Source organism: Lineus longissimus, chromosome 1 (genome assembly GCF_910592395.1).
Source record: "Lineus longissimus chromosome 1, tnLinLong1.2, whole genome shotgun sequence".
Lineage (NCBI taxonomy): Eukaryota > Metazoa > Nemertea > Pilidiophora > Heteronemertea > Lineidae > Lineus > Lineus longissimus.
This window is the reverse complement of record NC_088308.1, coordinates 17,163,783-17,191,553: the sequence shown is the minus strand read 5'-3', so window position 1 is coordinate 17,191,553 and position 27,771 is coordinate 17,163,783. Positions and strand designations below refer to the sequence as shown.

The 27,771-nt window shown below is 42.2% G+C and overlaps 1 protein-coding gene across 2 annotated transcripts; it reads left to right on the top strand.

The window, feature by feature from the left end:
• The first annotated feature begins 71 nt into the window (after positions 1–71).
• Positions 72–22,193, top strand: LOC135489177 (tectonin beta-propeller repeat-containing protein 1-like). 2 transcript variants are annotated; one of them, XM_064774408.1, is made up of 23 exons: positions 72–157; positions 866–1,118; positions 1,406–1,619; positions 2,374–2,496; positions 2,853–2,981; positions 3,981–4,164; positions 4,434–4,531; positions 4,790–4,912; positions 5,936–7,193; positions 7,506–7,627; positions 8,046–8,192; positions 9,078–9,230; positions 9,484–9,629; positions 13,130–13,257; positions 13,843–13,945; positions 14,557–14,653; positions 15,065–15,144; positions 15,683–15,739; positions 16,010–16,187; positions 16,377–16,512; positions 17,086–17,181; positions 17,776–18,002; positions 18,594–22,193. In XM_064774408.1, exons 2-23 carry the CDS (start codon positions 913–915, stop codon positions 18,732–18,734), a joined length of 4,146 nt encoding a protein of 1,381 aa, XP_064630478.1. In that variant the 5' UTR covers positions 72–157; positions 866–912; the 3' UTR covers positions 18,735–22,193. The 2 variants fall into 2 exon arrangements, with proteins under 2 accessions (XP_064630478.1, XP_064630469.1); XM_064774399.1 differs by having other exon boundaries at positions 81–262.
• The last annotated feature ends 5,578 nt before the right edge of the window (positions 22,194–27,771 follow it).

The window sequence follows — 27,771 nt, the reverse complement described above, 5'->3', positions numbered from 1 at the left end:
CGAAATATATTTTTCACTAAATTGGTCTGTACAAAAAGTGTTGCGAAGAAATCTTGATTTTTGCAACACTTCCCATTTGTCATGTTTTTCACTTTTTATCACTCTGAAAAGGCCAATTTCCGTGTATATTAAATTACAGTAACTACTCTGGCCATATGTATGTGTTCATTCTACGTTAGTCTATTGCTGAAATGCATATATTTTAGATTTGAACCAAGGGTTTATGTCACATTTGTTGTGAATAAGTAGGCCCACAACACAAGTGAGTTTTTAGTTTTCAGAAAAATGAGATTGTTGGTAGGCCCTAGCGGCCTAGGCATATACATCCATACACTTCTTGATTGGGATCAACGTTTGGAACGAGTTTACAATCCCCGATCACACCCCAAAAAAAAGTCATCGGTTGACTAACCAAGCACCACTGTTCAATGGATTTATAGTTGAATGCGATCAAACTACGTCATTTCTGATCGGGGATTCTAAAGTTTAGCCCAACGTTTACATAACGTAGTGTTGGCCGTCATCACGTCACCACGCATTTTTACATTACTGTAACGTGACGTGACGCGACGTCTTCGTAAACGTTGTTCCCAATCAAGTGCATCAATCTTTAGTTAATAGTTGGTCCTCGACACCATCATGCCATTACTTTGTTGCAAAATGCAAGGCCAAGGGGAATATGGAATGCAGGAAGACACAGATTGTATGCTTATATGGAATCACTTATATGTTATAGTGGTATACTGTTCTGGGGAAAAAGGCAGTTAGAGTAGGCCTACCCGTGTGAGCAGGTTGGAAGTGGACCTGGAATGAGGGCTAACCCTGTAAACAACCTGCTTTTATTCATGTGACAATTTCGTTTCAGCTCCTGCCTCGTGGCTGTGAAGGCCCAACATCAATGTCTAGCTCCCAATGCCAGTTTCATATCTCTGGGCTATTGGCAACCAAGGCAAGGTCTACCGCGTGTCTGTCACCTCCTCTCAGTGGGAGGAGACCCAGAGAAAGTGGCACCATGTGAGAGGCTTCAAGAAGATCTCAGCTGTTGGAGACTGCGCCTGGGCCATTGGAAGTGATCATCAGCCATATATATTTATACATTCTTCAGATGTCCCTATTAGGTGAGATTTTAATTTGTCATTTCTTTGTGAGAAATGTAATCAAAAACAAGACTTTCGATGAGTATCTAGATACGCTACATGAAAGTAAAATAACCTCTTACTTCATGTACTTTATGTTCACGCAGAATTATAAATGTAGATTAAGTTAACTATTGTGAGCTAGTGTTTGGGATACAATGGTTCTATGATGCATCCGAAAATGTACAGAAGCATTCCATCAATCGTTTGTGTTACAATCTTTCACAAACGTTTTTGTCAGTACTCACCTTTTACATGGTGTGTTCCAGGTATCAAGAAGTGACGTATGAAAACGAACGATGGAATCCTATCAGTGGTTTTTCCGGTAAGCGTCTCCTGCCAACTGATAGATGGCACTACAGTACTGAGGATGGCCGCCAACACACTACCAAGTATGAGTTCCAGTTGCCGTCTACGGCTTGGGATTGGGAAGATGACTGGGTGATTGATGAGAATCTGAATGGGGAGATTACAGACAAGGGGGTGAGTTAGTCTTAAAACTTACAACGATAAAAGAAAAAAGACTTCAAAGAAGCTTTATGGCGTAAATCCGATTGTCTCAGCCAATATACGTCGATGGTTCATTCGACTAGGAGTGAGTATTAAACAGTGTTCTCCACAAGGCTATTTGTCAGGGTGGCCCACCCTACCTTGGCAGCTTACCACCCTACCTAAGAAGAGCCACCCTACCTTGCTCTAGAACTTTGTAGAGGGTTCCTATAGGGCCACCCTACCTCAAACTGCTGGCCACCCTACCTTGTGTTGCACACTGGTAAAACGTCATGAAAATCAAGGGTATCGCCCTACCTTGAGAAAACCCTGTGGAGAACACTTGAGTAGGAGTACAAAACAGGCTCAGTTATGATTCCGCATACTCCTGCACAGGCTTGTACTGCAGTGGTTGACATGTCATATACAGTGGAACCTCCCTTAGCGGAGACCTCTCTATTGAGGACACCTCTCTATAAGGACACTAGTTTTGGTCCCAAGTTGTTTTTTTCCATTCAATTTGACCTCTCTAATCAGGACACCGCTCTATTAAGGACAACACTTGTCAGTCCAAACGTTGTCCTTAATAGAGAGGTTCTACTGTATTGTTACTGATGATTGATGCAGAATGTGGGAACATTGATTCGCAGGGGTGGAACTGTGGAATACAGAAGAAAGTTGTAAAAAATTCATGATGATTTTTTAAACAGGAGACAATCAGTATCATCAACAAAACTTGCACTTTCAGGGCTGGCAATATGCTAGAAAATTCAATGGAAATTACACTGCCTACAGAAAATGGAACTCGCTGGTGAGACGAAGAAAATGGATTCGTTACCGCAGGTATATTGCAACAGATGCCTGGGCAAAGGTGAGAATGAAGATTTGCTTTTGATATGATATTGAGTTTAGAGCTTGAAAGCAGTTACATGTACGACATTTTTAATTCCATCCATAAACAGACTTGGGCTAGGAGACCCAGAGAAATCTTACGCTGTCAGTGAGAGTTGTCTTTTCTCTAGCACGTAAAGACGTGCACTGATGAGCCACAACCTTGGAGGTGTCTGGTGCCGATGTTATTTTGAACATCAGTCGTACCACTGTGCTACTCTGTGTTTTCTGCTCAAGCCATGTAGCTGAAACAGCCAAAGGTCCATGGGATAGCAAAATACAAAATAGCTAAAGAGATGTATATCTTTCAATACCGTTTTTTTTCACCCCCTGCAGGTGCCAGGACCTACCCTTGGCTTAGACGCCATGGTGGAGCCATTCATAGATATTGCTGTGGGAGGCTATGACCTACCTAATCAACCTAAGGGCTATCTCTGTGTATGGGCCGTCACTCTCACTGGCAAGGTAAGTCACCTTTGATATGGAGGTTGTTGGGAACTGGGTGTTAGTCCAACTATCAAGCAGCAGACCAAGTGAAAGGTGCAACTGTGTGTTGCACGTAGTTAAATGACCTCTTGGTGTTCCAGTAGGCAGGGGGCAGTGGCACTGGGGTATAAACATTATCTCTTTAAATACTGTTGTTAGCGCCCACACCATAAAAGCATGAACCATGCATTTGAAAGTACATTCTAAAATACCCTGGTACCGTAAAGTCAACTTTTAAATGGAAAATGCATAAGCCTCGTTCTGAGAGCGGAGTGTTTTGGACACGCAACCAAGATGCTCTACCAAAGTTCCCTCGGGTTGCACTAAAATGTGGAAACCATGCACACGTCACGTCAATGGAATTTCAGCTCACTTCAGAAGTTTGAGGCTCTCAAAACACTGCTTCAAACACAAATCAGTCAAGGAAGCATCAACCACCCTAAGTTTTTTAATGAGCACTACACATATTTGCCGAGAAAAACGCTCCAAATAGCCCATTTGCGCGGATTTTAGCATCACTTGAGCGAGCCGATGCAGACTTCCTATGCGCTGTACAAAATGTACATGTCTCATTTTCTGTAACGTTGCCGTAACATAATGTAAACAATGGCGCTACCGGCGCTCCGGCCGGGCCGGCGATGGAAGGAATTTGCCAAATTTGCACATATTCAACCAAGGTCCTCCGCCTCGGGTTTAATTCCTTAAGTTAAACCTCTCTATTTAGGACACCCTCGGGAATGACAAGTGCTGTCTTTGATAGAGAGGTTTCCTGATAACAGAGGTCAAATTGAATGTCAACAACCAATTTGGAACCAAAACTAGTGTCCTTGATAGAGAGGTTGTCCTTAATAGAGAGGTGTCTGCCAAGAGAAGTTCTACTGAACTCAGCAAACCTACTCACTCAGACGTAGAGTTTAAAAAGATCAGTTTTTTTCATGTTTTACTAAAGAAATGTTCCCTTCGACGTGATTGATATAGGTTGTGGTGAGATTGGGTATCACACGTGACACACCAGAGGGGACTGAGTGGGCCAATGTGCCGACCATGGAGAATGGACAAGAGGTCACATCAATTAGTGTCGGACCAACTGGTTTACTCTGGGCAATCACCTACGATGGGCATGCATTGGTCAGGATTGGTACATCTCGGGAAAATCCCCTAGGTGAGTGACTAAAGTTTCAGATTTTAAAATGTCGGGATTTGATACCATGGTGGAGCCAGAGGTATTGGTTGTCTCACCAGTCACTGCAAGGATGGAGATTAGATGTTGACCAACACTGAGCCAGTAACCAGGCATATATAGATTTCACATGAAATATTGATATCGGTTTTGCCTCACAGTGGAATTTGAAAGTGTCACTCTGCAAATTCCCTCCAGATAAGCACGTTGTTTATTCCACAGTATGCGTATATCCTTGTTTTCCTCTTCAGGAACATCATGGGTTGAGATAGATCCACCAGAAGGTTCAAGACTCTCCCAAGCGTCTGTTGGAACTGGTGTTGTGTGGGCTGTCACCAGAGAAGGAAAGGTAGGCATCTCCCGCTGTGTCTCATGAAAGGCAGGCACCGTTCCTTGACAAAGACGTCTTTTGGCATTTCAATAAGTGTGTTGCGTGTGTCAATCATCTATCTCAAAGCAGTTTTGTCACCTGAAGATTAAGGCCCAGTTGCTCAATTGTGTCCGCATCACTCTCCTGGAATGCCAGTACAGGATACCATGTGTTCTGACCCAATCGATTGCTGCACTCTTCTTGTGGAGGAATTCATTTGTTTTCTCTTTCGACAAGGTTTGGTTCAGGAAAGGGATCAAGCCCTGTGAGGCATCCGAGTTGGAATCTGCTACTACTGGCGTAACGTGGATTGAGATGGTAGGCGAGATGGGCATGATCTCCGTTGGACATCATGACCAGGTAGGCGAAAAGTATATCCTTTATGATCAGTTCTCGGGGGTGGGGATGGGGGTGGGGTGGTTTGCTGGAGGGTGATCACCTGGTTTACGACCAGGTAGGCGAAAAGTATATCCTTTATGACCAGTTCTCAGGGGTGGGGGTGGGGATGGGGGTGGGGTGGTTTGCTGGAGGGTGATCACCTGGTTTACGACCAGGTAGGCGAAAAGTATATCCTTTATGACCAGTTCTCAGGGGTGGGGGTGGGGTGGTTTGCTGGAGGGTGATCACCTGGTTTACGACCAGGTAGGCGAAAAGTATATCCTTTATGACCAGTTCTCAGGGGTGGGGGTGGGGGTTTGCTGGAGGGTGATCACCTGGTCTAGACCAGGTAGGCGAAAAGTATATCCTTTATGACCAGTTCTCAGGGGTGGGGGTGGGGTGGTTTGCTGGAGGGTGATCACCTGGTTTACGACCAGGTAGGCGAAAAGTATATCCTTTATGACCAGTTCTCAGGGGTGGGGGTGGAGTGGTTTGCTAGAGGGTGATCACCTGGTTTACGACCAGGTAGGCGAAAAGTATATCCTTTATGACCAGTTCTCAGGGGTGGGGGTGGGGATGGGGGTGGGGTGGTTTGCTGGAGGGTGATCACCTGGTTTACGACCAGGTAGGCGAAAAGTATATCCTTTATGATCAGTTCTCAGGGGTGGGGGTGGGGGTGGGGGTGGGGGTTTGCTGGAGGGTGATCACCTGGTTTACGACCAGGTAGGCGAAAAGTATATCCTTTATGACCAGTTCTTAGGGGTGGGGGTGCGGGTGGGGGTGGGGGTGGTTTGCTGGAGGGTGATCACCTGGTTTAGAGTATCCTGTAGCCTGTTTTAGTGACAATGTCAGGCTATTTAAGAGTACCTGGTGAAGAGTATCCTGTAGCTATCTGTGTTTAGTGACAATGTAAGACAGGTGAGATAAATGTTGTCACAACTACATGTAATCGGTAAACATTTGGGTGGCTTGGTTGACACTTCTAATCTACCCTTCCACTTTCAGGTGTGGGCGATTGGTCTCGAGGATCGTCATATCTACTTCAGGACTGGAGTCGTACCAGACGATCTCAGTGGAAAGACTTGGAAGCGTATCTTGCTCCCTCGAGTCATGGGACATGCGAAGATTACGAGCTCAGGCAACAGTGAAAAGGATCCTAGGATGGAGGAGGTTGCTGCTGCTGAAACGTGGGATGGGGGTGTGCTTGAGGGAACCTGCGTCCCAGAGGAGGATGAGGTGTTCGAATCGGGACCCATCGTGCCTTTAACATCGGAGAGTTGTCCAACATTCATCCATCAAGAAATACCAGAGTTGAGTCAGTCTTGCAGTGACTCAAAAACTAACTGTGATAGTTCTAGATCAAGAAGAGTCGACTCTCTAGATGGAGCCGAGGGTGTTGAGAATCAAACCACAAATAATATTCCCAGTATTCCTGGTCAAGTTCAATTTCCTCTGGATTCAGAAGAAGCGGTGCTTGGTTGCTCTAGTGATCAGAATGCGACATTCCAAGTATGTGACACTGAAAATGGTGCTGTTAAAGTCTGTTCTGGGGGGACTTTAAATGGAGTAGATGCAGGGTCAAGTTCTCACGAATCTGATATAGTCAGTGAAATACTTAGAGCCAAGATTGAGGGTCTATCCAGCAGTTGTGGAAAGTTCGAATGTATTAGCGGTAGTCATAATTCCGTGGACGGTAAAAATCCACATCGCAAACTAACACGAGATTCAAGTTTTTGTTCTGATACATCGGAAACAATTATCGACTTTACTCAGGGGGAGGATCCGGAGGAGGAAGACGAAGTCGTTACTATATCTGCAACGAAATTGCTGCCCAGTCGCAGAATTGACGTTGTTCAGAGCAAAGGTGTCTCAAAGCGTACCAGTAGGTCTGTTGGTGACATCCAAGCGCAGAAATTTGCTGCGGGGAACCTTCTGATTAGTGGAGATTATCGTACTGTGTCGTTTACAATGAGTCCCCCGCTTATGGAGTTTCCCGAGACGCTGCCACCCACGTACGCTTTCAAGGATGAATCGGAGAAGTATCGCTATCATAAACATCAAATGACAAAAAGTAAAAGTGTGCCGGAGAACTTACAGGTTGGGAAGTTTGGGGTTGGTCTTCAGACGGAAATTGTGACGAACTTTAAGTATGATGACGATTTTACTTATGATGTTGAGACAGATGACACCTCGTGGGTATGGGTCAGTGGATCGGGATGCATGATGGATTCTGTTGCTAATGTGCCATGGTTCTCAAAATTTGGTAAGTTCAGTTTCTGCATTAGCACTGTTAATAGTTTGTCTAAGGGAGCTTTCTTTTCGTCTTAAAAAAACGTCACTGCTTGCACTGCACAACTTTTGATGGTTTGACTTTAAAAAGTGTTTTTGAATCACTTTCTATGTATTTCAATTTCTTAAACATTTTTTAAAAAGCGACAACCTGAAATGTAATCATTAAGAATGAAAAATGGCGGCTAATTTTATGATCAAGTAGGAATGAGAGGTATCCGCCATCTCCTCAAAAGCAGCCACAGTTAAAAGAAGGTGACCTTATTGGTTTGCAAACTATTTTCAGAGAAAATTTCGTCCCTGAGCAAAGAAGATCTTGTTTGGCGAAACAACTTACTCAACCAGTTGAAATTAAGGAATCGCAAAGAAGGCCTTACAGACCCGAAGTACGACTTGGCTGTGGAAAATGTAAATACGATTAAATGTCACGTGTTCTCATGTACTCCACCTTCATCATCACCTGAAGCCACAAGGGCACCCCGGACACTGAATCAGCATGTACAAAAGAACCTCCCTTAGCAGACACCCCTCTTTTGAGGTCAACCTCTCTGTAAAGGACACTATTTTTGGTCCAAAATTAGTCGTTTCCATTCAATATGACCTCTAATCAGGACACCTCTCTGTTAAGGACAGCACTTGTCTGTCCCAAGGGTGTCCTCAATAGAGAGGTTCTCCTGTAGTTCTACTATGAGTCGAACCAACAACCTTCGGGTTATGAGCTTGGCACCCTAACCATTATCTACCGATCCCCCCCCTTTGTGACCGATTTTTTTAGCTCGAATGTGAGATTTCTGTATTCTGAATCAGTGTGATTATACGCTTGCAGTCCACTTGGATTAAGAAGGGGACCATGCAGTGGTGGAGGGAAGAGAAGCGACCGAAATGGACAGAAGTGTCAGTGGAGCTTGAGCAGGGCTTGGAGAACTCTGAGGGATACTTCACCATTCATTACAGTTACAAGAAACAACAGAAGGTAGGAACCACAGTGCCTCATTTGAGCGGATCTCATTCAAGTGGATCTCATTCGAGTGGATCTCATTCGAGTGAGAAATACGTTTCTGTTGATAGACCCAGCCAAATCTTTTTTGTCTGGAGATATTCGAGTGGATCTCATTCAAGTGGATCTCATTTGAGTGGATCTCATTCGAGTGGATCTCATTCGAGTGGATCTCATTCGAGTGGATCACATTCGAGTGGATCTCATCGAGTGAGAAATACGTTTCTGTTGATAGACCCAGCCAAATCTTTTTTGTGTGGAGATATTGAGGGTGTAAGGAGTTGGTGGAGACCCTGGTTCTTGTTGATAGACCCAGCCAAATCTGTTTTGTCTGGAGATATTGAGGGTGTAAGGAGTTGGTGGAAACCCTGGTTTTTGTTGATAGACCCAACCAAATCTTTTTTGTCTGGAGATATTCGAGTGGATCTCATTCAAGTGGATCTCATTTGAGTGGATCTCATTCGAGTGGATCTCATTCGAGTGGATCTCATTCGAGTGGATCACATTCGAGTGGATCTCATCGAGTGAGAAATACGTTTCTGTTGATAGACCCAGCCGAATCTGTTTTGTCTGGAGATATTGAGGGTGTAAGGAGTTGGTGGAGACCCTGGTTTCTGTTAATAGACCCAGCCGAATCTGTTTTGTCTGGAGATATTGAGGGTGTAAGGAGTTGGTGGAGACCCTGGTTTCTGTTGATAGACCCAGCCAAATCTTTTTTGTGTGGAGATATTGAGGGTGTAAGGAGTGCATTACACGTCTCTAAAATTCATTTGAGGAATGATTCGAATGAGTCTCTTGTAGCTCGTAACCTGTATCCATTTGATTCCATGGACAAATAAGATTTTTTCCTCTTTTTCTCAGTTTATTCAAGAGACTTTGTCGGATATCATTGCTGTGTGGACGGTGAATGATCCTACCCACAAACCAGTGTTTGGTATTTACACCCCTACTCGAATAGCTAATCGACTGCCTATCAAACTTCTGGCTCGCACAGAGGAGGACCTTGAAGATTGGGTAAGTTCCGTTTCTAGTTAACTGCTACATGTACATAATCATATTCTTTGTCACAGCCTATACCTTTTTAAGCGAGGGGTCTGGAAATTGGAGTGGGTCGCAAAATAAGATTGAAGAGAAAGAAATTTGATTGAAGAGGAATCGGTCCAATAGTTTTGCACAGCAGCCCAAAAGAATGTGGACATACTTCAGTGATAGTCAGTTTGACAGCTTTTCAGTCCTGGCTCTTCAAGTATTTATTTCTGTTCTTCAGGTAACTGTCTTAAGTCTTGCCTGCTGTGATCTGAGGACAATCAATCGAGCCCCAGGAGCCTGTGCGCTATGGTCCACCACCGCTAGAGGAGACGTGTTTGTTCATGAGATATCTCCTGTCATTGACACTGCACCCATCAATCAGATGTAAGTATCATTTATATCATCATCGTATTGTATTTAACCCACTCAGATAGGTTGCAAACCTCAGATCGATAAAAAAACAACTTCAAATCCATCCAGTAGATGGCGCTCCAGAGCCAAAAATGATGTTACCAAAACAATAATGAATGGGCTTTAGATAGTGCAGTGGAACCTCCCTTAGCGGACACCTCTCTATTAAGGACAACCTCTCTATTAAGGACAACTTCTCTATTAAGGACAACCTCTCTATTAAGGACAACCTCTCTATTAAGGAAAACCTCTCTATTAAGGACAACCTCTCTATTAAGGACACTAGTTTTGGTCCCAAATTGGTAGTTTCTATTCAATTTGACCTCTCTAATCAGGACCCCTCTCTATTAAGGACAGCACTTGCAAGTCCCGAAGGTGTCCTTAATAGAGAGGTTCTACTGTAATTGAACAAATCGTCTCTTTAGTATTCAAATCACATTTATTGCTTGAGCTTTCTTTGTGTCCCACTGTTCAAATGTGTAAAAAATTGTGCCAATAAATCACAATACTATGTATGTTCATTATAAAAAGTTTTGACAATAAATAAAGTAAGAATCGTGGATGTTTCGTACACAATGTCATTCTTGAAGGCACACTTTCAACTTTATACATGTTGTGTATGGCACCCAGACCATGATCTACCGGTATACACCTTACCCAGTCGCGACAAGGAGGTTCTATCTTACATAGAATAAAATAAATCGACTCTTGTAGGGAATTGAGGACGTGGTCAGAATTCCTTTGTGAGTAGTGTCGTATGCCTCCAATGGTTGGTGCTGATATAAGTGTCCAATCAAATAGCCTTGCTAGAAGTAGCTCTCTTGACAAGAGGTACTCCTATTTTCAACAGCTCCACCCTTTCTCATATCGTAATCCTCATTCGAGGATAACACAATAATCTTCAATCGCCGTGAATTTCATGCCACAGTTTTGTCATCTTTCCTTGCGTCCGTTTACAGTATTCAAAATAAAGGTCCCTCACGCCCTCCAGTGTCATAATCTGAATCTTCTTGTTAAATTTAATGGCGGCTGTCTCACTTTTTACTGCCCGATTATATCTCTGAATTATATCCATCAATTTACGGTCCATTGTCTCTAGCTGATCGCAAGCCCGGAAGAATTTTTTCTGAAGTTGCTTCAGCTCGTCCGTTCGCTGCTTCCTGATGTTCACCTCATGAATGGAGGACCTTTTTCTCTTCATGGTGTCTGAGGGCACTTGTCATGCAAAGCAACGTATTCAAGATGCCTGAAATTAGAAGTCACGAATGGTTATGCATTGATATCTCAGCTGAATCTTGGGGGTGGGGAGGGGGTGGTAACCATGAAAAGATACCTTCACAACACTTGGCCATGTAGTATTTTATTGTCTTGATATGAAAGGTTGCAGTGATGCCATCATGAAAGATATACAGTATAACCTCTCTATTAAGGATACCCTTGGGACTGACAACTGCTGTCCCTAATAGAGAGGTGTCCTGATTAGAGAGGTCAAATCGAATGGAAACAACCTTTTTGCGACCAAAACTAGTGTCCTCGAGAGGTTGTCCTTAATAGAGAGGTGTCCACTTAGAGAGGTTCCACTGTATATAATGACGAATGGTGGGAAGGGCCCCTTTGATCATTGCTGGATGTACACAATGGCATGCATGCAGATGGGGATATCTTAGAGACCAGATGCTACAGTATTGGAAGGGGATAAGAATGGAGGGAATTAGCATATTGTACATGTAGCAATAAAGACTAGTATCATATCAAATTGGGAAAAAAATTCGAAGAGATCTCACCTTGATATCCTTGCAGACATGAAGTGTGTTTCTGGGGTGACCAATCTGGATGAGCTAGTTCATGTTGGTGGAGGCCTTTATCATATTTATATTTACTAGGCCTTTACACTTCAGTGCTTTTCACTGTATGCCTATCAACACGCATGTATATGCTTAGCACTTAAAGTTACCGAAGTTTGTAATGATGTAAGCTGAATGCCTATTATAGTTTAAGCCTAGACCCTAAGGCCTTCTGGAGTTGGGTTAACCTTGAGCATACTGTTGTATAGGCCTATGCATACTAATGACATGTTAAACCTCAATTCTATTTTAAGCAAGGCTTGATAATCTTGTATGGGAGTGTAACACATTGTATTAATCACAATGCATGTTTATTCATGTGAATATGAATTATTGACATTTAAGGCCATATTGACCTCAAGTCAAAGCATCTATCTTATTGCACCATCTGTTATCCATGTTCATGGTGAGCCTAGGAAAATAATGCTAAAGGTGTGGAAAGGGGCAGTGTTAATAGCATATTAAAGGCCAACGCCGTGCATCAAATATCAGAAATTTGTAATTGAGTTTGAAAATTTTCAAATTGTATAAATACGCACTGAATATCAATTTCAACAGTGCCATTGTGAAGACAGGTATACAAATACAGTATAACCTCCCTTAGCGGACACCTCTCTATTAAGGACACCCTCTCTATTAAGGACACTAGTTTTGGTCCCAAAGTGGTTGTTTCCATTCAATTTAACCTCTCTAATCAGGACACCTGTCTATTAAATAAAGCACTTGTATGTCCCGAGGGTGTCCTTAATAGAGAGGTTCTTCTGTATTTTAGTTACCAAGTTTCAGCGAATTCGTTTGCATAATAACTGCACTGCGTCATTGTGTATCACTGCATTTCTATTTTCCTAGACCACCAGGAATTACAAACGGCGTACCCCTTTAAAGGGGTGTGACACTCATGTTCATTGTATTAACTGGTGGCTGAGGAATCAAGTAAGGCATGATGCCATAGTAAAGTTATCTAGTCATGCAAATTCACAGAAACTTGGTACAGTAGAACCTCTCTATTATTAGTATTAAGGACACCCTTGGTACTGACAAATGGTGTACTGATTAGAGAGGTCAAATTGAATGGTAACAACCAATTTGGGACCAAAACTAGTGTCCTTAATAGAGAGGTGTCCTGATTAGAGAGGTGTCTGCTAAGAGAGGTTCTACTGTTGTTTATAATTCAGCAAACCTACTCAGTCAGACATAGAGTTTAAAAAGATCGTTTTTTTCATGTTTTACTAAAGAAATGTTTCCTTCGTGTCCTTAATAGAGAGGTGTCCTGATTAGAGAGGTCAAATTGAATGGTGACAACCAATTTGGCACCAAAAATAGTGTCCTTAATAGAGAGGTTGTCCTAAATAGAGAGGTGGCCGCTAAGGGATTTTCCACTGTATTAAACAAGAGATTTTTGTTGCATCTCAAGTAGCCGCGATTTAAACTGCTCATGTGCAGGGCGCTTGTTGTCCTCTAGTCTCCTTGCTGTGTATCCAATCATCGGTGCACTGTATACTTCATGTTTTGACATGTTTTCCGTCTCTGGCACCAGCTTTGCACATTGTCGAGATGACTCCATCTGAAGTAGTGAATAGTGTACTGTGTATATTCATATATTCATATTTTGATGATTTATCTTTCCAGTTTCTGGCATCAGCTCGGCGGCCATCAGCACATTGTCGAAACGAGTCCATCCGGAATAGTCTGGGCTATCGGTTATAATAATATTGCCTGGGTGTACACAGGTGGCTATGGAGGTGGAATATTCAAAGGTTAGTATATTTGGTTGGTTGGTTGACAAAGGAGTCAGGCACTGGTTGATGCTCTTGGCGTCCTCTCTCATGTTTTGAATCTTGCAGCTGCACACATATTGAATGTATGTTTCAATACATCATAATATGTAGTTTTCCTTAATGTTTATACATTTCACAATCTTTTTATGATGCAGTGGACTAACAGGGAGCAAACTGTACACAAATTACCTGACATAGTTTGCACTGAAAACTTGCCCACAAATGATATTAGAGAGGTTAAGATTTTGATTTGAGGACGAGGTGGGTTTTTTCCTCTGGTTGACGGCATCAAGTCCAACTGGTTGTTTTGTATTAATGTCTTTAGGCATACCAGGCATTATTAACACACTACTTCATTTCATTTCTGACAACAGGCAATACGGTATCTATCATCAAAATACCACCTCGTCCCCGTTCTCGGATCGAAAATCTTAACCTATTGCTTACTTTTCATCACATCGACTGAGATTACTTTGCCTTCTACTACATGTATTCTGTGACCATCTCCTCAGAAAAGATACTGGTGAGAAAACCTCTAGATGTGGTGTAACCTTTGTTTATTAGGTCTTGCGAGCAGTGCAACTGGTATCCATCCACAGGTGGACATCCGGCAGATGTACATTTATGAGAATCAGAGATGGAATCCAGTCACAGGATATTCTTACAAGTAGGTGAAATACTGTTAAAGGGGTACACCGTTTGCAATTACTTGTTGTCCAGTTAAATAGAAATCCACTAATACACAATGCCGTAGTGCAGTTATTATGAATACGAATTTGTTAAAACTTTGTATTTATCGTATTTGTCTGTCTGTCTACAGAAAGGCAATGCTGAAATTTATTGGTATTTATTTACGCAATTGAGAATTTTCAAATTCAATTACAAATTCAAAATTATTAACGAACGGCATAGGCCTTTATTTGGGAGTTTCTGCAAATCGAAAAAATTGCTCTGGTATGTATGTATGTGTGGGCACTTCACAATTCCAGTACAACATACACAAGTTGATATGTATGCATCAGGCTGTAGCATGTTTTTTTCATCGCCGAAACTCGCTAATGGCATAAACTCAATGACATTAGGGATCAAATGTTTGGTTAAAAACATTGTGAAAGTTGCTCCCCCTACTCTGTCTATAAGTATGACAAACTGATGACATGTGTGAGCATGAATGAAGCCCATGGACGAGACAGACGTCCAGTTTCCTCCCTGCAATTGACCTATAGGTAGCATGTGGCATCTTCTCTCATCGGGCTATGTTCTCCGTTGATCTTTCAGGGGGCTTTCGTTCGACCGGAAAATATGGAGCGACAAATCGGGCCGTTACGAGTATGCTAAAGAGACGTTCAAGTTACCCTCAACTCATTGGCAGTGGGTAAGTTGAGAAGCCATCTTTGCTCATCTGTTTTGGGCCAAAATACTGAGGTTGCTGACCCCTTTGTAATAGATATTTTCATGTCAACTTTTGCCAAATCAGTATGTCTCGTCTTTTCAAAGCAAAAGCATGGCAAGGATGTTTGGAATGAGTTTACTCTCCCCGTTCACGGCCCAAAAAAAGGTCATCGCTTGACTAAAAAAGTGCTATTGTTCAATGGATTTATAGTTGAATGTGATCAAACTACGTCATTTCCGATGGGGGAATGTAAATTTAAACGGGATGTTTATTTGTACTTGTACCAGTATGTACTGAGCAATTCATAGAGACCCAAAGAAAACCTGGTTACTCTGAGTTGTAGTTGAAAGCAATATGAAAGGAATGATTGATGTTGCTCCTCTTTTCCTGCAGACGTCAGATTGGAAGATTGACTATCAGACACCAGGTGGCACTGACAAGGAGGGATGGCAGTATTCGAGAGATTTCAATATGTGAGTTTGAAAATGATAAATGCAACTTTTATATTACACTTTACACTGACCTGAGTCACAGTAGAGGCATTCTGGAGTGTCAAGGAGCTGATTGCAGCACTTGGCTTGAGCTTAACCGCTTGGAACAAAGGAGCGAAAATGTCGGGGTACAATTTCAATGAATCTTGAATTGGGAGTTTAAATAAAATAAATAAATCTATCATTATGAACTGTAGCAAAGTTGAACGAATTTAAAGGGGGACTATAGGCAGGAGCAGAGGGGCTAATTTGGCCATCTTCTGGTGACTGATATACACAGTAAGGGCCCTGGGTCATGTCAGATTCAGCACTAAATTTATTCCTTGTACAAGCGTCAATCATTTCGACATACTGTGAGATGTGAGAGACCCCTATTGGCGACAACATGTCACATTATCTTGCCTGCCTAGCTGCTGCCTATATTGTCCCTTCAAGAATTTCTTTGGAAGTAGTGCAATGTTATAAACTTGTTGGATGTAAATTCTAGAAATATTACAACCAGCAAATATTTCTCTTTTAGGGATCTCCATGGCCAGAGAGCTTGGAATGACTACTTAAGAAGGAGGAGATGGGTCAGGTGAGAAAATAGTACCCTGCAAACTCTAATGAATAAAACCATTAATTTTGGCTGCAGATGGAGAATTTTTTGTACCGCCAATGTGAAAAGCAAGTTCGCCAACATATTGCAAAAATTTCACATTTTACAGTAATCCTATCTAAATCATCGACTAGAAAGTATATGTCAGCTTTGTCTCTCAATTCAGCCCTAAAGGCATGGGCATTGTGTTGTTCCAGTATATCTTTTCAATTTATCAATGAAAATCCTAATGAAGACCCATGTTTGCAGGGAGTGCAAAGTGGTGACAACAGGTCCATGGTTGGAGTGTGGACCGATACCCATTCAAGACGTCTCTGTCCAGGTCGACGCCTGGTCCACCGATGTAAATAGTCCACTGGCCGTTTGGGCCATCAGTGCAAACGGCGATGTTCTATGCAGAAAAGGTGTAACCAGAAATTTACCACAGGTAAGTTATCAATCTCTTGCAAGAAATTTATCATAAGTTGCAAAAAAGATGAAGCCTCTATCTGGCACTAACCAGTGATTGCAGCCAGGAAAATTTGCAACTCACTGTTAAAGATTGTTTTTAAGTATAACGGATCAAGACGGTTACAAAGTACATGTTTGCAATTGAAATGTTCCTTGTTCATTTCAGGGAAGTCAATGGCAGCACGTTCCCACCGACCAGCCATTCCAGTCCATTTCGGTTGGAGGTGGCTTCAGGGTGTGGGCTGTGGCAAATGATGGCTCCCCTTGGTTTAGAAACAGGATCACAAAAGACAATCCTACTGGTAAGTGAAGGAATTCGTTCCACTTCCACCGAGGGTGGTATAAGTTAGATGCACTTCCACTGTGGTACCACTAATACTTACTTTTTGATTTTGCTGCTTTCACAAGCTTTGTGATCAGTTCCAGTTGGAGTCAGAATTAAACATTCAAAGCACTTTTAATCCAACACCTGTGAAAACCACATGCTTCCCCATGCTCACTGCTGCTGTGGAATCGGTCTTAAAGGAAACCTATCATGAAACGCTTATAAAATTGGGGAGTTTTGAACGTTGTTAAAAACTATGGCAGGAATAAGCTGCCATTGACAAATCTTAGCAGTTTTGAGTTCCCCTCAGGTAGTTGATTATATGAGTTGGGCATCTGGGCAACATTTGCATAACGTTGCATAACATTACTGACTCCAGTCAACGAACTGCATAAGAGGTAATCACCCATTCAGTTATTTTTACTACGTTCAGCTAGTCTAAATAATAACAATTTTGAGCCACGACTGGATCTCTTTAACTGTTTTCATTATTGCTCTGAGTACCCAATCTTCTTTTGCTCTCATTATTTCTGTTGAATTCGTTTTTCAGGCACATGTTGGTTTCATGTAACAATGCCACCTAATGGCTTCTTGCTCAAACAGATATCGGCTGGTAGGACAGCAGTGTGGGCTGTGGACACGAAAAGTAAGCAATGGAATCGGTGTATCATTAGAGGAGCCTCATAGCCTAGTGGTTAACACTGCTAGCTACCACGCAATAGGGCCCGGGTTCGATCCCGGGAGAACCCAGGATTGTATTTCTGGATGAACCAGTGTGGCTTTTAAGGAACTAAAATTCCTGGCTCTTCACAACACGTACATGTACATTGCATGAAATACTCGAGGGTCTGTCGGATGAGACTAAAAGCTGTGGTCCCAATTGTACCTGGATGTCTATGCCAGGGCAAGTAAAAGATCCCACATAGGTGGACAGTAGCCTATAGTGGACTCCATACCTCCGGCAAAAATCCAATAGGGTTACGACGCCGGTAATGATATGATTACCTATATGTTATGCATGTCATTACTTTATGATACACAAAGCATATCAAGTGTGTATTGTAGGCCTTAGCTGACTATGAACCAGATCCATTGTGTGTGTGAGAAGTTTACCTTCATTACATAGACGAATACATTCTTGACATGGCCAAGTAATTCGTAAAGGTTATCCACTTTCTGCCTCTCACCTCTAAAATCTGGATTTAGCATCTTCTTATTGCCATATGTCCGTTTCTTACAGATCAACTCTGGTACAGACAGAACATCACAAGCACTTACCCAGAAGGTACCGACTGGATCCACGTGTCGAACAGCATCAAGCAGGTGTCGGTGGGCCCAGAAGATCAAGTCTGGGTCATCGCAGATATTGTGCCGAGCAAGAGCGGCCCTGTCCAAGGCATCGTCTGCCGAAGACTTGCGATTACAGAGGAAAATCCAAAGGGAACATTGTGGGACCAAGGCATTGGGGTAAGCGTTTAATACTAGGAAAAGAAGGAATGGCTTTGGGTTGTTCTGATAATTTGCACCGTACTGATTTGTCATCAAAACCATGAAGAGAACCACCACCGAACCATCAAAAGCACAGCACTTAACTGATGTACGTATTTAAAGGGTAACTCGTGTCAAATTTCACCGTATAATGTTTTAGCTGTTTTTGACAAATGACTACATCACTTTCTCATAAATCAGTAAGGTTTTCGAATCGAAATGCACATTTTCTAGAAATTGATGGTTTTAATCCCGCCCGGACGGCTCGCTTCGATGCCGTTGAAATTGCGCTACGCCGACGACGTTTTCGTTGATGACGTCACAACATGAACATTTTCGCGGTCGCGGTGGTGTACATTTGATTAAAACAGCGATTTTATAATAAATCTAATCAAAAATGAAAAATTTGAGCTTTACATTTGGGATCAACAATTAAAAACAGACGTATTTCCGCAAAGTTGTAAATCAGATCATAGTATCACTTTAAGCTCATCAGTTTTGGAGCATCATTAGAAAAGCTTTGTGATTTGCTTTTTACCAATTGACTGAGTTATTTCCTCACTATTTCAGGGAGGCTGGCAGCACATCTGCGCCCGAGGTTGCCTAAGCGATTTAAGTGGCGGCGACTATGCTGAAGACGTGGCCGCCATACTGCCAAGGGATGATTGTGACCAATGGGCACTGTCGGATAAGTCGAGCATGGTTTGTTGAAAGCAAGCCAAAGAGACCTGATGAGTACCGTATTTTGCTGCGTATAAGGCGCAGCTTTTTGACCCAAGAAAGCCCTAAAATCGGGGGGTGCGCGTTATACAAAGGTGCGTGTTATCTATGGCCTAGACCTAGGAAGCCACCGAATGATCACAAGATTTTTTCCATCAACTCATTTCTTTTGACGGCTTTTTTGGCTCGCAACCAAGTCGGCGCATTTTATATTTTTGCACGAAAGAAAAATCGGGAATATCGATGCACTTTGCATAGTTCACCGATGCTAACTCGCCTGTTCTGTACGCAATACATATTAGTATCCTCATTATCATTTCAGTTACTTCTATAAATGTTTTTGAGGGTCCTTAGCGGCAATATTCAGAGCGTAGATGCGAGATAAATCCAATTGATAAATCAGCTGATCGTGTGCCGCCATGATTTTTAAAGCCTCGCTTTGATGTTAAAACATCAAAGCGAGGCTTTTACGAAGGAAAGATAGGCAGGGGGCATCTCAGAAGTACTGCGTGTTATACGTAGGTGCGCCTTATGTCTGGATTTTGTCTACGGACTCAATGGGTGCGCTTTATACCCCGGTGCGTTTTATACGCAGCAAAATACGGTAGATCAATCAATCAATGTTCGCATTTGTAAAGCGCTCACATTATTCAGCAAGTGGGTATTCTGGAGCGCATTTTTTCCCAATGGAAACTGCAAAAAGGTGGGCCTTTTCATCAGGGACTTGAAAGTCTGGAGGGAATCAATGTTACGGAGCTTTTGCGGGAGCTGGTTCCACAGTTTTGGAGCAGATGCCACAAAGGAACGACCACCAAGAGTCTAGCACTTGAACCAGGAACCTCAAGAAGCATGGCAGATCCTGACATGCTCCCTTACTGTATTACTGGTAGAGAAATTTGTTGAATATTCTATGAACCCTGAATTTTTTAGAGATGTGGATCGGAACAGTGCTGGTAAAAAAATTTAGAGATGGATAACCGGAGATGTTTATTATATACTTGTTGAATAGTGGGGATGTTAACAGCAAGGGTTAACTTAGAAATTGTTCTGATCTATTCAAGATGTTTGAGAATTGCATGCCTTACTTTATTTTTAATTGTAGGAAAAATTTAAAACTAAAGGTTTTCTGGTTAGTGATGTAATGTTGTCTGGTTGTTAGAGATGAGAGTGTAGATCTACAAGTTTTCATGGTAGGCAGTGTAATGTACATGTATGTCACTTTGAAATGAGATGTCTGGTTGAGAGAGATATAAAACTAAAGGTTTTCAGTGTAATGATGTTATGTGTGTCACTGTGGCATTAGATGTCTGGTTGTTAGAGATGAGAGATGAAGCTCTACAAGTTTTCAGTGTAGGCAGTGTAATGTATGTCACTTTGACATGGGATGTCTGGATGAGAGAGGGATATAAAACTAAAGGTTTTCAGTGTAATGATGTGATGTGTGTCACTGTGACATTAGATGTCTGGTTGTTAGAGATGAGAGATGAAGCTCTACAAGTTTTCAGTGTAGGCAGTGTAATGTATGTCACTTTGACATGGGATGTCTGGATGAGAGAGGGATATAAAACTAAAGGTTTTCAGTGTAATGATGTTATGTATATCACTGTCATATCAGATGTCTGGTTGTTAGAGATGAGAGATGAAGCTCTACAAGTTTTCAGTGTAGGCAGTGTAATGTATATCACTTTGACATAAGATGTCTGGTTGAGAGGGAGATGTAAGACTAAAGGTTTTCAGTGTAATGATGTTATGGTTGTTAGAGATGAGAGATAGCAAGACGATTCTGTGTAACATGTCATATTATTGGTGTTATGATTGATTCAGCAGAATAGGGTCTAGATTACGGCGCACACAGTCGACTGTTATGAAGTAACACTGCAGAAATTATTAGTTCAGCTGACAAAGTCAGCAGAGCTAGTCAAATAGCTATTCGAATGGTGTCCATCCTTCCATCCATCCGTGGACAAAATTGGGCATTTTGTAACCATAAGACCTGGGCACTTCATATCTGGCCGTCGGGTAGAACAGCCCAAGATATGCTGCTGACAGAAAATTTAGCGCGATTCGACTGAGAGTCAGCTCACCAGGGGGCAAAAGGTGTAAATTACGAAAACAAATATTGTCACTTTATTCAAGTAGATAGAAGTTTGAAATAAAGTTGAGGTCGTCATAATATTGAGGTTTTGATATAAAATAGATTAGTTTCGATTTATGTCAGCGTGTGCTTGAGACAGGTAATATGAGAGCAGTTATAGCTCAGATTTGGCTCGCCTCAGCCGTTGGGTGATATGAATAAAAACTAGCAAATGCTTTTAGCTAAAACTCCATGTACATTTACACTTGGCCTTTCTGTACAAAATTGAAGTAAAAGCATTTGCTAGTTTTTATTCATATCATTGTCTAGTTTATAAAGGTGCTCTTCTTCTGCATGTGTCCTTTTTTAATTAAGATTGAGATGCCAATGAAACTAACAGATGTTTGTGATCATTGAGATCGAGAGGCTAATGAAACTAACAGATGTTTGTGATCATTGAGATCGGAACGCTAATGAAAATAACAGATGTTTGTGATCATTGAGATCGAGAGGCTAATGAAACTAACAGATGTTTGTGATCATTGAGATTCAGATGGTAATGAAACTAACAGATGTTTGTGATCACTGAGATCGAGAGGCTAATGAAACTAACAGATGTTTGTGATCATTGAGATCGAGAGGCTAATGAAACTAACAGATGTTTGTGATCATTGAGATCGGAACGCTAATGAAACTAACAGATGTTTGTGATCATTGAGATGGAGAGGCTAATGAAACTAACAGATGTTTGTGATCATTGAGATTGGGAGGCTAATGAAACTAACAGATGTTTGTGATCATTGAGATCAAGACGCTAATGAAACTAACAGATGTTTGTGATCATTGAGATCGAGACGCTAATGAAACTAACAGATGTTTGTGACCTAACAGTAGGTTCAATTTTGTACTGTTTCATTTTAATATTTTGATGCAGTTTTACAGAGTACAGTCGAACCTCTCTATCAAGGACACCCTCAGGACTGACAAGTGCGCACCCTATTAGAGAGGTGTCCTGATTAGAGAGGTCAAATTGAATGGAAACAACCACCTTGGGACCACAACTGGTGTCTTTTATAGAGAGGTTGTCCTTAATAGAGAGGTGTCCGCTAAGGGAGGTTCCACTGTATTAGTTTAAAAAAATGGCAACCCCTTGGATTCTTTGGCTATCAAGTGTGATACAAGTGCAAATCATATGGTTTGGTTCATCCAGGTTATTTATGGAAATTTTTTAGATGGATGTCTTCATATACAACATACAAGGAATTCTATTTTTTCGATTACAACATGCATGACTGACCAATAGTTCACTATAAATTTCAGAACATTCTCATTTCTTAACTTTCAGTTGAGGTGGTGGTTGTGTGTGGGGGGGGGGGGGGGGGTGCTGATAATTTACAATCTCAGTACTTTTTGGCTGTGTATATATTTAGAGCATTATAGGAGCTTTTTTGCCTCTGGGGAAGGAGAGATGAAATGTACTTACTTTCAAGACAATCTGTTTGTCCTTAAAGAGATCCAGTCGTGGCACAAGTCTTTATTTAGACTAGCTGAACGTGGTAAAATAACAAAATTGGTGATTACTTCTTTCTTATGCAGCTCATTGGTACATAATTAACGACCTGAGGGGAACTTGAAACTGCTAACATTTACCAATGGAAGTGTCTCGCCAATTTTTATAAGCGTTTCGCTGTAGGTTTCCTTTAAACTAAGTTTTATCAAATGCATTGTCATTGAAACCGTCCCAGATGCCGAGGAACTTTAATTTTGTACAACATTAGTATTGTGGGGTTGTAGTTAATTTCTGTGTAGTAACAAGGTGCTTTAGGATTTATGTTGTCCCTGACAGTCTATTGCAATATGCTCTCATGTTCTATGCATTTTATTTGTGGCAATGTTTATGGAGCATGCGGAGGGGGCTGCTGACAGCAGATTGCGAAGTGTTTATCAAAGGTATTGATTTAGTCTTTCGATGACGTTGACAGAAATGTTGCTGATGACGTAAACATTTTACGGTTTTATTCATCAGAAATAATCAATTCTCACTTGCAGCTGCAGAATGCATTATCAGTTCCTTTCTGCCCCGAAACTCCTAAAAACTGGACCAAATGGTGCTTACAGACGGCATCCAAAGTTGCAATATGCAATGAATACCTGTATTTTCCAGTTCATGTGTGATCCATGTTTTAAAACTCGCGTCTTGTTGTATGTTTTGAAATTCCGGTGTTTAAAGTATTAGAAGGTCGTGTTTAACAATGATTCTAGTTTTTTTGCAATAAAACAGTGAATTAATTACTGTTCCAACTCCGAGGCTGTAATGAGGTACCCACAGAAATTCAGCGCCCATTGGGGCGTTGGCTATCATTAACTAGAGAAAAATGGATGAGACATCACTTACATGTACCTCATTGATCAACAGAACAAATGATTTCACCCAAAACGGACAAACTTAATCGATAATCGCCAGTCACAATGGTGGAGCTTTGACGTACCTCATTATATGTCATTGCAGGATGTGGTACGTCCATCTACAGGGTGGCCCAGAATTATTTTCCCTCACACAATGGATACACAATAGAATTCTATTGTGCAAGGGAAGATAATTCTGGGCCACCCTGTAGTGAGTCACAGTTGGTCCTGACGGAGTTTTGAGAGTCGTTGTGTGATATTCATTGAGTTGGCAACTCAAGTCGTAACTATGCATGTTTGAATAGAATCATTGGCCAAATTTACTGTATTGATATTGTAGATAAAATCATGATTTAGAATTCTTTTAGTGTTATAATCGTGATTCATATTGACGCTTATAAATGTTTATTGTTTTGAAATGTTATCATGACTGTACACCTGGTACAACCTGAATAAATTTTGTGAAAATAATCATAAAAGATATTAAGTTCTTTCTTTCCCATTAACATACACTCAGGCACTCGACTGATCAAAACTAAGAGTCTCACAACTTGGTGGATCTAGAGAGAAAAGTTGTCACATCCTCAACTCGAGGACACAAGACTGCAACAGCTAGGTTGCTCTAAACAGGACAATGTCACAACCTCGTCTGATCACAACAAGAGTGTTTCAGCTAGGTTGAGCTGGAGAGGACAGTGTCACAACTGCAACTGATCGAAACGAATGTCGCAGCTAGAGAAGACAGTGTCACATCCTCGTCTGATCACAACAAGAGTGTTTCAGCTTGGTTGAGCTAGAGAGGATGGTGTCACAGCAGCAACTGATCGAAACGAATGCCACAGCTAGAGGAGACAGTGTTACATCCTCGTCTGATCACAACAAGAGTGTTTCAGCTTGGTTGAGCTGGAGAGGATAGTGTCACAACTGCAGCTGATCGAAACGAATGCCACAGCTAGAGAAGACAGTGTTACATCCTCGTCTGATCACAACAAGAGTATCACAACTATGTTGAACTGGAGAGGATAGTGTCACAACTGCAACTGATCGAAACGAATGCTGCAGCTAGAGAAGACAGTGTCACATCCTCGTCTGATCACAACAAGAGTGTTTCAGCTTGGTTGAACTAGAGAGGATAGTGTCACAACTGCAACTGATCGAAACGAATGCCGCAGCTAGAGGAGACAGTGTCACATCCTCGTCTGGTCACAACAAGAGTGTTTCACCTTGGTTGAGCTGGAGAGGACATTGTCAGATCCGCAAGATATCAAAACGAATGCCGGAGCTACAGAAGACAGTGTCACATCCTCGTCTGATCACAACAAGAGTGTTTCAGCTTGGTTGAACTAGAGAGGATAGTGTCACAACTGCAACTGATCGAAACGAATGCCGCAGCTAGAGGAGACAGTGTCACATCCTCGTCTGGTCACAACAAGAGTGTTTCACCTTGGTTGAGCTGGAGAAGACATTGTCAGATCCGCAAGATATCAAAACGAATGCCGGAGCTACAGAAGACAGTGTCACATCCTCGTCTGATCACAACAAGAGTGTTTCAGCTTGGTTGAACTAGAGAGGATAGTGTCACAACTGCAACTGATTGAAACGAATGCCGCAGGTAGAGGAGACAGTGTCACATCCTTGTCTGTTCACAAGAAGAGTATCACAACTATGTTGAACTGGAGAGGATGGTGTCACAACTGCAACTGATTAAAACGAATGCTACAGTGTCACATCCTCGTCTGATCACAACAAGAGTGTTTCAGCTTAGTTGAACTAGAGAGGATAGTGTCACAACTGCAACTGATCGAGACGAATGCCGCAGCTAGAGGAGACAGTGTCACATCCTCGTCTGGTCACAGCGAGTGTTTCAGCTTGGTTGAGCTGGAGAGGACATTGTCAGATCCGCAAGATATCAAAACGAATGCCGCAGCTACAGAAGACAGTGTCACATCCTTGTCTGATCACAACAGGAGTGTTTCAGCTTGGTTGAACTAGAGAGGATGGTGTCACAGCTGCAACTGATTAAAACGAATGTCGCAGCTAGAGAAGACAGTGTCACATCCTCGTCTGATCACAACAAGAGTGTTTCAGCTTGGTTGAGCTGGAGAGGATAGTGTCACAACTGCAACTGTAAAACGAATGTCGCAGCTAGAGAAGACAGTGTCACATCCTCGTCTGGTCACAACAAGAGTGTTTCAGCTTGGTTGAACTGGAGAGGATAGTGTCACAACTGCAGCTGATTAAAACGAATGCCGCAGCTAGAGAAGACAGTATCACATCCTCGTCTGGTCACAACAAGAGTATCACAACTTTGTTAAACTGGAGAGGATAGTATTACATCCTCAACTGATTAAGATGTGACATCTTGGTTGAATTTATAGATAGGACAGTGTCAAGTCTTGACTTGTTGACACATAGGCTACTTTAATTAGAGTACTTGGGCCAATCTTTAAGTGCTCATTGAGATAAAAGCTCGGAAGTGTCATGATAATGTCTCAGGTGGTCATGGTCTTCCTAAGGTATATAGGCTAGTTAAAGAGGGTTACTTGAGTTGTTCATTAGGGTACTGGTACTTGGACCTGTCTTCAAGGGCATACTGAATGTGAGTGGAAGCTCTACCAGGGCAGGGGCGGAAGGGTCCTGGTGTTGACATAGGAAGCCTACATACGGATCTAGAGGACGATGTCACTGTACTTTGCTTGATCAAAGCAATAGTGTCACAGCTTGGTTGGTCTAGAGAGGACAGTGTCATATTCTCAACTGATCAACCAAGAGTGTTACTACTTGATCTAGACACTTGTCCTACATACACAACATGGTCGACCCGATATGTGAAATGGCTTCACTGGGGCCTTTGTCCATGCACAGGTATATGAGGTACCACAAAAGAGCTTTGGGTTGCGTCCTATAGTTTTGGTAGGGCCAGTGTGACCCAGAGAAGACGGTGCCATCTCTGACTGATCAAATAAGAGTGTCACAGCATCATTGAACTGAAGAGGAAGAACGCTTCCTCAGCATTGAATAATCAAGACAAGAGTGTCATAGCTTGGTTGGTCTAGAGAGGACAGTGTCACATCCTCAGCTGATCAAAACAAGGATGTCACAACTTGGTTGATCCGGAGAGGACAGTGTCACATCCTCAACTGATCAAAACAAGGATGTCACAACTTGGTTGATCTAGAGAGGACAGTGTCACATCCTCAACTGATCAAAACAAGGATGTCACAACTTGGTTGATCTAGAGAGGACAGTGTCACATCCTCAACTGATCAAAACAAGGATGTCACAACTTGGTTGATTTTGAGAGGACAGCACATCCTCTGCTAATTAAAACAAGGACAAGAGCTACCTCAGGTACATGGGCTACTTCATGAAGGCTACTTGAGCCTGGGGTCTTCAAGAGCACAGCGAGATGGAAATTCTACTAGAGAGGCAGAAGGGTATTGTCATGTTTCCTGTGAATGTGGCCATCAAGGTACATGAGCTACTGGTACTTCAAGTAGTAGGGAACCTATGAGTCTGACGTCTTCCAAGAGCACAGCGAGATAGAAATTCTGCAAGAGAGGCAGAGAGAGGCATTGTCATGTCCAGTGTGAATGTGGCCATCAAGGTACATGAGCTACTGGTACTTCAAGTAGTAGGGAACCTATGAGTCTGACGTCTTCCAAGAGCACAGCGAGATAGAAATTCTGCAAGAGAGGCAGAGAGAGGCATTGTCATGTCCCGTGTGAATGTGGCCAACAAGGTACATGAGCTACTGGTACTTCAAGTACCTATGAGTCTGATGTCTTCAAGAGCACAATGAGATGGAAATTCTACCAGAGGCAGAATTAAGGGTCGTGATGTTGTTCCATTTGCAATTGGTACTTCAGTAGGCTACTGGAGTTGCTAAGTTGGGGCATTGGACCCGACTTCAGTGCACAGTGCAATAAAGCACTGTCAGAGGCAGAAGGGGCCTGATGTTGCCTGAGGTATTGAGCTACATGTACCTCCAGTTCATGGGCTACTTCAAAAATGTTACCTCCTTAACTAGGGGCGACTGGAGTTGCCAAGTATGGTTTAACTCGGCCCAGAATTGGAAAGAAGATCAAGATAGAAGCTTTATACCCGAGGTGGAAGGGTCAGTTTGGTTGATCTAGGGAACCATGTCAAATCTTGTTTGGCCGATCAAGAGGACTATGTCACATCAGTGTTTGATATGATCACAACAAGAGTGCCATAGCGTGGTTGAACTGGACAGGACAGCGTTATAATCTTTCACTGATCAAAACATTAGTACATGGTGACTATTGAGGTTAATGTCATGTTTCCAGATGAAAAGATGCCATATTGGTCTGCCTAATTTGGTCTAATCTAAAAGCCTGGGTCCCTTCCCAATCTGTGTTTTCCTTGTAAGGGGAACATGTCGTCTTCCAAAGACAATGCAAGGTGTGCAGAGGCAGGCTTGGCAATTCTAAAACCATTCCAGCAAGAGAAATGAATTTTCAGTGCCAGAGATGGATGGGATAGGATAGACATCTCAAATGAGAGTAAATAAAACAAAAGGGCAAT

Bases quoted from the DNA above. Each gene is read 5' to 3' on its own strand.
- LOC135489177 (XM_064774408.1), top strand. From the start codon at position 913: ATGCCAGTTTCATATCTCTGGGCTATTGGCAACCAAGGCAAGGTCTAC. The intron at 9,630-13,129 runs GTAAGTATCATT...TTATCTTTCCAG, and splicing joins ACTGCACCCATCAATCAGAT to TTTCTGGCATCAGCTCGGCG. The intron at 15,145-15,682 runs GTGAGTTTGAAA...TTTCTCTTTTAG, and splicing joins TATTCGAGAGATTTCAATAT to GGATCTCCATGGCCAGAGAG.